This window comes from Terrapene carolina, unplaced genomic scaffold (genome assembly GCF_002925995.2).
Source record: "Terrapene carolina triunguis isolate 2854851 unplaced genomic scaffold, T_m_triunguis-2.0 Scaffold38, whole genome shotgun sequence".
Taxonomy (NCBI): Eukaryota; Metazoa; Chordata; order Testudines; family Emydidae; genus Terrapene; species Terrapene triunguis.
In genome coordinates this window covers 7,389,609-7,403,046 of record NW_020664389.1, presented here as the reverse complement: position 1 = coordinate 7,403,046, position 13,438 = coordinate 7,389,609, and the positions used below count along the sequence as shown (strand labels likewise).

At 41.9% G+C, this 13,438-nt stretch overlaps 1 protein-coding gene across 1 annotated transcript in view; it reads right to left on the bottom strand.

Moving 5' to 3' along the window:
- Positions 1 to 13,438, bottom strand: part of ROBO2 (roundabout guidance receptor 2) — a 632,658-nt gene that overhangs the window by 141,293 nt on the left and 477,927 nt on the right. The window contains exon 8 of the mRNA XM_029911756.1: positions 374 to 498. Coding sequence (XP_029767616.1) covers positions 374 to 498 — 125 coding nt within the window. The remainder of the gene's footprint in view (positions 1 to 373; positions 499 to 13,438) is intronic.

The following is a 13,438-nucleotide window of genomic DNA, read 5'->3' as shown; positions in this document are numbered from 1 at the left end:
AATTGTGTACATCCTCTTATTTTTGTTACCCTGTCTCCTTCGCGCCATACCATATTTATCCCATCCACCTGTTGTCTTGTGTTTCAGACTGAAAACTTTTTAGGGATACAGACTGGGATTTTCTGTATGTCTGTACAACACTTAGCACAATGGGACCCCACCCTGGTTGGCCTCTGGGTGCTTCATAATATAAATGTGCATCAACAACAACATTATTAAAGGATATTTATGGAGTGTAATGAAGCAGACAAGATCTCTTTATAAGGTGCATAGAGCATGTGAAAGACAGAGAGTTAATTAAGTGACTTAAAATATTGAATAATGTGCAATTTCAAAAAAGAGGTAAGCGTTCAGATGAAGGGTTTGGACTCACCTGGCTGCCTTCCTTTTGCCAAAAAACAGCAGGCTGGGGATTTCCTTTAGTTTCACAGGGAAAGGTCACTGTTCGACCCTGGGCTACAATCTGGTCTCGTGGCCTTATCACAAACTGCGGGGGAGCTACAATGTAAGAAAAAAACATGATGTAAAATTGAGGGAGATTTCTCAAAGAATGGATGAATAATATCAAAGAGAAAAGACAGCATTATGTAGATGCATTTTCATGCCAGAGGACATTCATTAATTAGTATATACACAATTAGTAAATACAAAAAAAAAAAAAAAAAGACAGAAAAGCAAGCATCTCCATGTATGACCTCCATCAGCTGTAAGAAGGAAAGCATTACAATCACACATATTTGTTTAAGCTCTGATGTCAATAAAAGCTGAGGGGCAACAATCGGCCCTTTATGGTGTAAGAGCTGGTTATGTTCTAACCTTGTCCTCAAGCCTCCCCTGGACCAATAGTGACACTCCCATACCATCTGCACTTTAGAAAGCTCACTGTTGTGCCTTAAGTCTAGAGACAACTGTGCTTTGCTGTGGTGAGCCCCAGGGTATGGAACTAGCATGTCCCCAACATCCTTTTCAGTCCATCTCATCACACTTTTAAAAATGAATGGAAGGGAGGGGTCTAGAAGCGACAGAGGCAGGAGAGGAAAAGTCCAATGCCTCCCCTATGGTCCTTTAGGGATAAGTGGGAGCAGAATGTGCGTGGGAAGGAGAAGTAGGTATGAAGGAGAGTGGCAGTGTGAGATATTGTCCAGGTTTCAATGAGTGCAAGGAGATGAAGGCAGAAGGAGCTAAAAGTCTGTGGATGGCAGTGATCTATGTTGAGAAGGAGCAGGCATCCCAGACAGAACAGAAAGAGGAGAGGGGAGAGAAAAGGGGGAAAGAAGGGACAAGGGGAGGATTGTAATGCCAAAGAGACCTGAGAGCTGTCAGGGAGGGCTGCAGCTGGTGGTGAGGGAGGAGATACATGGAAGACCAAGACCAGGGGAAATGTTGTCAGAGGTGAGCAGTTGAAGGCAATGGAGAATGGAGCAGTGTAGTGTGAATTGACCAGGGGAAAGGGGAGCATAGGAAGAGGAGGAAGGGCTGGGGAAATGAGTGAAAGAGAAATGATGATGTGGAGATGGGAGGTGATGAAGATAGAATGGAGGAGGAAGGTGGAAACAAGGCAGCTGAATTTATGTATGATAAGCATGGGGCAATAAAGGAAGTGACACATTTAAAACACATGGCAAGCAAAATCTCCCCACTTTGAAATTAACTGGTGTTCCTTAGGCATTTTATGATTGGACTCACAGTATTTTACATTTCCAAAAGGTCTCTCCCAAAGGATCCTAGACCACACTTCAAATATTGCCAGCTGCTCCATTTATGTGCCGGGTGCAGAGCAGCACAAGGAGCCTCCCCTTCTCTCTCATACTCCTGAGTGTGAATTTTCCAGCTCCCATTGAGGAATGCAGTTTGTGTCTCCTGTTAGTGCACAGCACGTTGCTAGCTATCCGAAAGGGGTGGGGAGGGAGGGATTGAGGTTGTGCCTTGGAATTTCCCTCAACTTCCATCAGTCATCTCTGAGTGGCCTCTGTATTGATAGCGATGGTACTGCTTTGATGTACAGCCCCTAGACTCTAACTCAGCTTACAGCCTCCTAGAGCCCTTAGCTGCAGCATGATTCCCTCCCCACCATACTTCTCTCAACCCAATGCACATTCACACAACTGTTTCCAGGGTGCAAGAGCAGCAGCCTGATGAATATCCAGGGAAAGCAAACCCTCACTCTACAAAAAGTGCCATAATGTCTACACACAGCAGATAGGTTTTTCCAGATTAATCTGAAACACCCTCACACACAGCACACTATAGGTAAATCCATCTGCTATATTTAAAGGGAGAGGTGTGATAGACCTATTTCAGATTTGGTTGTAATGGATATTTCAATGCCGATGATTAGCAGGGCAGAATTAAGGCAATCCAGGGCACAAGGGACAATATAACACAAAGATCACCCCATGACTCCACCTTACCCCACTTGGAGTGAGGGCGGCAGGGATCCCCCTCATCTCTCACAGAGGCAGTGGCAACAACATTGTGGACTTTCATCTCCAGGAGCATCAGAAGAAGTCCCCCAACCCTTGGAAGAAGCAGAGGGCTTGCCTTCATCAATGAGTGGCAAGGGTGCTAATTGTGGGAGATGGGGGTTAGTACTTACACCCCAGCTGCTGGGGTACCTGCTTGAGTGGGAGGGCTGGGCCTTCTGTGCTATTCTTATTGAGCCATAAACAAAGTCCTCTCCCAGAGTGGTACTGAAAAGGCTACCGCAGCATGTCATGCATTGAGATGAACAGGGCAGCTCACACCCTCACAGCAAGCATTTCAGGCTTTCTGCAGACTCAGGCAGACATTGTTGCACTGATTATGCTCACATTTCCAAGCTTTTCTTTGCAGTTATGAGGGCTAGAAATATAATTTAAAACTATATAAATGATGAGGTTTTGAGGTAATCACATGATGTCAGGAGTTGGCCTATAGTATCTATGCCTTGATCTGGTACTCGTCATTAGAGCACAAAACCATCCCCTCCAGCCAACTTTTAGATAATCTATTTTATACTATATTTTTAGGGAACATATGAAAAGCATCTAAAATGACTAAACCCTACTTTTCCAATGTCCCTATACAGGGTAACCTCTCTACAGGATGTAATGAAACTTTTTATAGGGAAATCAAAGAGTGCCCCAATTTGTGCCAATGCACCGCAGTGTGGAACTGCAGCTCTGTTAATAGGGAACTTCAGATTTTAATGGTGTTTACAGGATGAAAACCATGACTTCACAATACTGGAACAGATTTACCTACCACAGCCAGGCTGCCCAACCATAATTGAGACTTGATAATACAATTTAGCACTTACAACAGAAGGAATTCTGGTGGAGTGTCACCTTCAGGGCACCAAAGTGGTAGCACTACTACTTTTACAGACTGCAGGAAGTGCCCTAAAGCAGGGACTGGTTCAACCTTGTCCTCTTTCAGATGACTCTAGGGCTTTTTTGAATTTATTGGAAAGGGGGCTCCTTGTCAACCACAGATATAGAAGCAGTTTCCAAAGATGGGTAGTCACTGTTATCCCCATTTTACAGATTAGGCAATTGAGGCACAGAACAGTTAAGTGACTTGCTTAAAGTCAGCAGGTCAGTGGCAGAGCTGGGAACAGAAGCTTGGTCTCTCAGCTCCCCCTTCAGTGCCCTGGCCATTGGACCATAAGTTATAAAGCCTTAAAACAAATGTTAATCAAATAAACTCATTTCAGCCCTAGCAGGCACTGCTATAACACATCGTTGCACTTACCTAAAAACCCAACACATTAGGAAACCTGTCCAAAGAACCTGTTGTGATGTAATAAACCAAGTGTTTTGCCCATCAACCAAACACCCTTCACTGTTTCAGCTGTAACATTAACGGGGTTGGAGTAAACGGAGTGGAAAAATTCTTGTTTAATTGACATTCGCAAGTCAAAGACAATGGCTCTAAAACAAAATATATTGCCCGAATTCCAGAGAACTAGACAAGAATATAAAGAAGAACAATTAAGATTAGAGGTCTAGGACAGTTTTCTTGAAACAGTGTTCGAGAAATTTTAATGTGGTACACTGTAAATTAGATTTGATTTCTGGCAAATTATGCTTTGATACTGCATTCAGCAAGCACTGGCTTCAATCAATGTCGTGCTAAAGCTCTGTTATGCTAATAGCAGCTTGTGAGGGCGAGTAGGATGATATGGAAATCAGATGGTTGAACATGAATAGAAAGCACAGGCCATGTACAAGTGGGCTTTGAGATGAGGGTCTGGGGGACCCTAAGGTTAATCACATCATGTTTGGAGTTGTTTTTACAGCACAGGATGGTATTCTATGGCATGAATTAAAATGAAGATAGCGAAGATGCAGTTGTGAGCATTGGTATGTTATTCAAGATGCTAATAGTGGCATTCTGTTGCACCCTGTCTTTCTGGATCTTTTCATGCCTGAGTGAATGACTCCTTTATGCTATATTAATAAAGGTATATAAAAGGTAGCCTGTGCTTATGTGTTAAAGAGCCTTAATAAGGGGGGAGAAATGAATATTGCAAAGTATTTCAAAGGAATTCCTCAGCATTTATCATAGCCTAATAGCTAGCAGAATGAGCCCATTGGGATAGATTGCAAGCCATTCATTTTTCCACCCAGGGGTGTTACTGAATTCTAAGGCTATGCTGAGTCACATGGGCCTTATAAAGCATCAGCTGTAGAAAATTTTGACTGAATTAGTTCATTCCTCCCAGCTGAATGCTAGTCACCTTATACGAAATGTGGCAGAATATGAATTGTATATGGCAGGAGCTGAGGCAAATTATCAAGGTAAAATGTACAATTGTATAGTAAAAAGTGTAGTGACCCTATAGGAAGTAAAATCACAATGATTATGGGCCTTCTCCCAAGAGGTGCTGTGTACTAACAGTTCCCACTGAAATCAATGATCCTAAGGGACTTGTATTGTCATTACCTCCAAACTGGCAACAGCCCCAAACTAGGTGCCATTAGGTCTATATAATATATACTTTGATTTTAATTAAAAGTAAATTCTGTAGTAAAATATACTGTATAATCACTATTGGAAACTAAAACTGAAATAAAATCAGTGCAAATAGTACTGTTGTGGGAGTTATGTTCACAGTTCTCCACTAGGATCTATTATGCAAATCTAACTCATTGTACATAGTCCACCAAACGATGCGTCAAATGGTGACAACCTAATTAATTTGTTAATTATGCATACTTAGATAAGAATGTTTAAATACACCATAACATCTAGGCCCTGATCCAAAGGGGGACTTTCCATTGACTTTGATGGAGTTGGATCAGGCTCCTGATGAAATTAAATTTCACAAGAGAAGCGTGACAGTAACAAAATTAAAAGGGCTTATTTATAATTAAAATGTATTCACTTACTATTTGTAGAGTACAATTTGAATTAATGATTTCATAACATCTAATTTCAGCTATTTTATATCCATTGTCAGTGACATACAGCATGAAAATTACTTTGGATACCTTTAAGTTCTAAAAATAGGAGCTCATTTGAAACTTCAATGATTTATTAACACGTTTACCTCAAAAGGAAATGGTGTATCAAATGAAATCTCTAATTCATTATGGAACATATGTGCCTTTAGGCTGTGAGATCAAAACCAAATTCATTCTGAAGGCCTTTTTCCAGTTGCACTTTATTGACTTATGGTCTACTGTCTGCAAGCGTCATGAAAGTTTAATTTCTAAAATCTTTTCACCTTTAAGAGGCATCATTTTTATAACCCCTACAATACGGGTTATGTGCTTAGCCTCTGTCCAACACTCAAAGTTCCATTAACTGCTGGCATGTACTACAGATCTACAAAGATCAGACCTGCTCTTCTGTTAGGTAATATTATTACTGTCATCATCGTCTTTTTTTATTTTTTTGGAAGTAGGGATTGGATGACGCTGAAGAATAAGATGACTCTTCGTACACTTGACAAGGATAAATTTCCTTGATACTCCTGTAACTGGGTGAAATAGAGATATAGAACTGCAGCAGGTGAGAGGCTCATTCTGGGCAAAACAGGTGATGCTAATTGACAGGTACACTCTAAAGAAATGGTCCGTGACCACTCCCTCAGCTGAGATCATCTGGTTCACCTAGCTGTCAAAGTGATGCCACAGCCTATAAATACTGCTACTGAACTTCTAGATGTAGCAGTGGGCAAAATTATTATTTTTTTCTGTCTACAGGACGACTGGTCAAAACATTGCAGTCTTTTCCAACAAATTATTACAAAATTATAGTGAATCATTCCTATCAGCACCTCCAGGACAATCCATTGAAATGTGCTGTATCAAAGACGACATACGAAGGCCTCCTCGGGGTTATTTCTCATACAACATGCTGCAGCACAGGATGGTCTGGTAAGGACATATCATAACTGTGCTTTCCACTGGATGTCTGTCTAGGTCCAGGTCCAATTCAAGGTCCTGGTCTTCATCAGTAGAGCCCACAGTGGGTTTGGATCTGGCTCTCAGTGACCACTTCTTTCTCCAAGTCCCAGGACACTAGTGGCATTCATTATGAATATTTCAGTGGATTTAGGTGCACATTTTGTTGGTGGGGAGATCATGACATTGTCAGTGGATGGGCTTTGGAATTTGTAGGTCACATGACAAGACTCATGTCTACATAGACTCATGTCTACATCCTGAAGGATGGCAGGATTCTCTAGCTCCATTTAAGTACATAAGAATGGCCATACTGGGTCAGACCAAAGATCCATCTAGCCCAGTATCCTGTCTTCTGACAGTGGCCAATGCCAGGTGCCCCAGTGGGAATGAACAGAACAGGTAATCATCAAGTGACCCATACCCTGTTGCCCATTCCCAGCTTCTGGCAAACAGAGGCTACGGACACCATCCCTAATAGCCATTGATGGACCTATCCTCTATCCTCTAGTTCTTTTTTGAACCCTGTTATAGTCTTGGCCTTCACAACATCCTCTGGCAAGGAGTTCCACAGGTTGACTGTGCATTGTGTGAAAAAATACTTCCTTTTGTTTGTTTTAAACCTGATCCCTATTAATTTCATTTGGTGGCCCCTAGTTCTTGTGTTATGAGAAGGAGTAAATAACACTTCCTTATTTACTTTCTCCACACCAGTCATGATTTTATAGACCTCTATCATATCCCCCCTTAGTCGTCTCTTTTCCAAACTGAAAAGTCCAGGTCTTATTAAACTCTCCTCATATGGCAGTCGTTCCATACCCCTAATCATTTTTGTTGCCTTTTCTGAATACACCGCTACCTCGATATAACACGACCCGATATAACACGAATTCAGATATAACGCGGTAAAGCAGTGCTCTGGGGGGGGCGGGGCTGCGCACTCTGGTGGATCAAAGCAAGTTCAATATAATGCGGTTTCACCTATAACGTGGTAAGATTTTTTGGCTCCCGAGGACAGCATTATATCGAGGTAGAGGTGTATTTTCCAATTCCAATACATCTTTTTTGAGATGGGGTGACCACATCTGCAAGCAGTATTCAAGATGTGAGCATACCATGGATTTATATATAGGCAATATGATATTTTCTGTCTTATTATCTATCCCTTTCTTAATTATTCAGAACATTCTGTTCGCTTTTTTGACTGCCGCTGCACATTGAGTGATGTTTTCATAGAACTATCCACAATGACTCCAAGATCTCTTTTTTGAGTGGTAACAGCTAATTTAGACCCCCATCATTTTATATGTATAGTTGGGATTATGTTTTCCAATGTGCATTACTTTGCATTTATCAACACTGAATTTCATTTGCCATTTTGTTGCCCAGTCACCCAGTTTTGAGAGATCCTTTTGTAGCTCTTCGCAGTGTGCAAAGCTTGGAGTCAGGCAATTCAAGTAAGAGTCTAAATGTTCAGGAAAGTGAGCAGTGACGATTCCTGTTGCATGGAGTCCATTACCTATTAAAACAAATATATGTAAGGCCACTCAGATACTATGGTGATGGGCATTTCCAACCACTTTTTCTATATATTTAGATTGAGGTTGAAATGGGGATTAAGATATGGAAAGTGGGGGAGAACAAAGGAAATAGGGAGGATTTATGGATTAGTACTAATTATTTTTGATGACTGCTTTCTTGGAGGGTTGTAGTGTGATTAATCCTGCACTTCTGATTTTGGTGATAATGGGATTGGGAAGGATGTTGACTGTCCCATTTCAGGGAGGCGAGAGCACTTTTGAGGGTGGCATAGGAATTGTTGGAAGGAGGGAAATAAACTGGGTTCTCACCCACCATTGTGTGTGAATTGCATTGGCATTTTTGGAGGTTTATGCCACATACTGTATGTTTAAAAGGAGACTGAAATACCTATTTAAGGAGCTGGCTGTTGCACTGTGTCCATTACAAGGTGGAGAGTGTCAAACAATGCTGCTATGAGCTGGGGATATGGCAATCCAGGAAACTAGTTGAGGGGGACTTGGTCCCTTTGAGCTCTATTGTTGTGAGTAGAGGAAATGGGCAGATACAGACTAACAACATATAAACTGAGAGTGAAGTATTAAATACTGGATACATTGGCTGAGGCAGCTGTATTTTCTCAGAAATACAGAGCTGGTTGACAGTGACTTTATTCACCGCTTCTTGTGAAACATAATCACTGTCAACCATGATATGATCACAGATGAAGCCCTCACTTTGGAGACATAACAGAGAACTGAAGGGATGACACTGCAGATTTATTATTAACCCAAATATCGTTGACTGGTTACTGTGTTCAGCATGAAACAAGGGAGGGTGGAGGAGATGGTGAACCCATCTCATTAACGTTGAGCTTTAAAATGAAGAGTGTTTCCCAATCTGATACTGGATTTGATACAGTCCCAGGTTGGGGTAGGGAAGCAACTAGTATTGTTGTGCAGATCCTCTTGCTGCACCACAGTCAGTACTAATGGCATTGTTTGGAATATCCATACTCTTGTTGTTCTGCCTGGATGGGGAGGTGTATTGGGTTTGCACAGGGAGCTATGCTTGCAGTCAGTAGCCTGTGTTGGTACATCTTGACTTTGAAGCAATTCCATGGATTTTCTGGGCACAATTTGTTTCCTGAATAACAATGAGCTTGCATGTATTATTTGTCTCCCAGTTTTTCTTCTTCAGATGGGGGAGAGGGTAGCTGATGCATACTGTCTTACACTGGACTGGGGTTCTTACCTAGAAAAGGTAATAAAGCCCCAGGCATAGATGATGGAACTCAAACTAATATTTTGGATGGATTTTTCCACCATTAGGATTTTATAGTAAGAATAAAAGGAATTATTTAGAAAAGATCAGACTGCTATTATCACATCAGAAGCATCTTGATTCCAAGACTAATTGTTTTTATCTTCAATTTAACTTCAGAGTCTGAAGTTCATAAATAATAAAATATTTATTCTTATCTTGTTCTGTGATTTTATGTGGTTCAAAATGCAGATGGTCTCTGAAAAATTTGGAGAAACACACACAAATCACTCTCTCTTTGAAGGAACAGAGAGAAGGTCAAATAAGAGCAGATCAAAGTGCATTAACAACCTGTTAATGCACATCTGCAGGGTCCATATAGACAGCTAGTCTGTGAAAGGCTAATGCATGGTAGATTCATACACCAGATTGCTGTGAATTTCATGGTTGTGTGGACAAGCCCCAGTTTGTGTAGACTGACTCAAAGCCCACTGAAGTCAGGGGAAAGACTCCCATTGATTTCAATGTCCACAATGGAGCTGGCTAAGTTCAAATAAGCATCAGACAATAAGCATCCCAAATTGTGGATCCAAGCAGAAAGTATAAATCCTTGTGGAGTCCAACAATCATTAATGAAGCTCTCCATGAATACTTGTACCTGTAGCAATCTGGGACTCTGTAATGGTACATCATGATTTTGGCACAAATTTGGCAAACACTTGTGGAAGCCTAAACAGAGAAAACAGATGAGTTTGGTAGATTTTGAGGTGGAGAAGTTTGTGGTCCAGCATTTTACTGTTTGGTGGTCAGCTTATTGTTCCCTCAACTGAAAGTGCTAATCCAGGGATCAGCAACCTTTGGCACGCGGCTCTCCAGGATAAGCCCCCTGGCAGGCCAGGCCGGTTTGTTTACCTGCCGCGTCCGCAGGTTCAGCCGATTGCGGCTCCCACTGGCCGCGGTTCGCTACTCCAGGCCAATGGGGGCTGTGGGAAGCGGCGGCCAGCATATCCCTCGGCCCGTGCTGCTTCCCGCAGCTCCCATTGGCCTGGAGCGGCAAACTGCGGCCAGTGGGAGCCGCGATCGGCCGAACCTGCAGTCACGGCAGGTAAACAAACTGGCCTGGCCCGCCAGGGGGCTTACCCTGGCGAGCCACGTGCCAAAGGTTGCCGATCCCTGTGCTAATCTTACCTGAGCCATTTGGGTCTCTATGCAACTACTAGCCAATAAAGTTGCAGCAAAATCCAGTTTGGACACATAAATGCTGTATTGCTGCAAGACCAAATCCTCAAGTCCTCACTTAACACTCACTCAGGCAAAACTTCCCTGAAAGGCAATGGGAGTTTTGCCTCAGCACAGAACTGGACATGAAGGTTTGGCCAGTAGATCTAAAAAGGCTAACAACTGCCTGGACAAACTGCCTCAGTGTTTTGTTTTCTTACTAAAACCCAAGGAAATGTGTATGTTGCCCTGTGATTAGGTTTATTCTATTTTCTGATTTCATCACTGATCTGTCTAAAGTGTTCGCCAGTTAATAAATAATGAAGAATCATTCTAGCTCACTCACTTTCCATTTAGGGAAGAGCTAGCTGCAAAATGTCTGTTGTTGCCTTGGTTAACCGCCAAATCTCTATAGACAACAGCAGCAGACATGTCACCCTTTGATGTAGTTATCAGAATTTCTACCACCGAGAGATGGCACAATCCTGGCAAGTGGGATCTCACCAATCAGCATTTCTGATAACGATGTATAATTCCTGAAAGTCCAATGTGAACTGTGATATTTCCATGACTGGCACTGAAATATAACAGCGTTCACAGTATATATAGGGTTTGCTGCAGAGAGAAAAATATCTTCTTCACTTATCATCTAACCAAAGACATTTCAAACCACAAAGTGAACTTAGTTTAAAATACAGTTCTTTGCATTTCAGATGTATTGTGCTGCAACATTTCAGATAGGCCATTAAGTTGTGCCAGGTTGATTTACGATGTGACAACTTCCCAGAACAGGATACAATGCATCAAAAAGTTACATTTCACTTAAATTTGAATAGATTGTATCTAATTAGTATTACACATGGCAAATGGAAAGTAGGCAACTTATCTATGTGTATCTGCCTACCCCATGTTAGAAGGAACCCTCCATTTTTAGTTAATTGCAGTTAGATATTTTTTATACAAGTTGAAAATGAAATCCAACTTCTTGATGCATTCTTTTCTGGGAAGTCGAGTCATATCATAAATCAAGTTGGTTTAACTTATTACAATGGCACTGAAATGCAAAGAACTGTACTTTCAACTGGATTTAGGCAATTAATTTGAAAACTGAGTACTGTTTTTAATCTGAAGTGACTTACTGAGTGATCAGGAAAAAAGGCTGGTAACCAGAAGCATCAGACACATAGTTGATTTTCTTCTTTTTGAACTTAATTTTAAGTTTTCCATCTCAGGCAAAACAGTTTAGCAGTTACTTTTGAAGACTGGGCCAATGATACTTTTTTGTAGGATTGATGAATCTTTTTGGCTCCATCCAACTTTGGTGGTGGCTTTTCATAGTTATTCTAATGTGTGATTGCCATAAGAAAGAGAGCAAAATGAAAATGTGTGAAAATATTAACTTGTTCATCTGGAAAATGCATCTGATGAGTGAAATAACAGAAGTAAATGGCCTAAATAGGGATAAATATCCTGCTTCCTAAACCCATCTGTTGTAACTCCTATAGGAAATCTTTCAAAAGCTTATAAATAAAGAGAACATCTATTTGGGAGATTGACAACACATTTATTTCAAGCAGCAAATCACAACATGATGAGTAATCTGGTAAAGAACTGTTAAAAATTCACAAGCTGCCATCCACCTCAGGCAGTACCATGCTTCATTTTTGTATACTATATGCTACTAGCTGCTTGAACAAAAGATGGTGAGCAACAAAAACAATTCAGCCCTGAATTTTTCTACTTCATCTGAAGTTTAAACAAAACTGTTAAAAATAAATTCAATAAATAAATATTTGAAACTATCATGGAAAAAAATGAATTGAAAATTAAAAGTACTCATTTTGCAATAAGAATGACATTCTCTTTGAGCATTACAATTCCTCCTCTTTTGCATTTCAAGGAACATTCCATTAAATAATATCCTGGTTTTGTTGTCCAGGTTTTTTTTAAAAGATGCTTTTCTCCTGAAGCATAAGCAGAAATAAAGAGTGCTAGAACCTCTTCTGGTACATGAATGGGATGAAAGAACAAAATTCTTCAAATTCTACACTGCATGCAGCTGTTGTTGTTCTTTTACATGCAAATATACCACTATTAAAAATAGCCATATGTTTGTAGGAGAGGTCTAGGTATTTTAACATTAAGAAATCAACAGTACCATTACCTTTTATCATAACCTATAATTTTACTGACAGTTGGTAGAGATTGGCTTGACCCAAATCCCTGATGTGAATTTACTAAACTTGGTGAAATGGAGATCTGAACCATGTGAATCTGGCCCACCTCCAGAACAGTAATTGCATATATTGTATTGTGGGGAAAGTATTTTGTTGCTGTTGTTGAGACTTCTTGTAAAGTTATTCAGTTATACATGAATGATAAAAATCAAGCAATATACAACCACTACTACAGTAAATTTGCTTGGTAGTTCCTTACATCTGATATGATTAGTGGCGGTGGCAGGTTTGTAGAAATTTTGGTGGTGCCCAGACCCCGCCCCCAACTCTGTCCACCCGAAACTCTGCCCCCCACCTGTCAAAGGCTCTGGGAGGGAGTTTGAGTGGGGGGGAAGAAGTCTGGTGTGCAGGCCCTAGGCTGGGGCTGGGGATTAGGGTGCAGGAGGGGTGCAGGGTACAGGCTCTGGGAGGGGGTCTGGGGTGCAGGCTCTGGGATGGAGTTTGGGTGCTGGGTGCAGGCTCTGGGCTGGGGCAGAGGGTGGGGGGGTGCAGGCTCTGGGATGGAGTTTGGGTGTAGGCTCTGGGCTGGGGCAAGGGGTAGGGGTGCAGGAGGGGGTGAGGGGTGCAGGCTCTGGGAGGGAGTGCGGAAGGCTGGGGTGCAGGCTCTGGGAGGGAGTTTGGGTGCAGGCTCTGGGCTGGGGTGGGGGTGAGGGGTGCAGGCTCTGGGAGGGAGTTTGGGGGCAGGAGGGGTGTGTGGGAAGGGGGAGGGGGTGCAGGCTTTGGGAGGGAGTTTGGGGATAGGTGGGGGTGCAGGAGTGAGGGCTGTGGGGCTGAGGATGAGGGGTTTGCGGTGTGGGAGGGGGCTCAGGG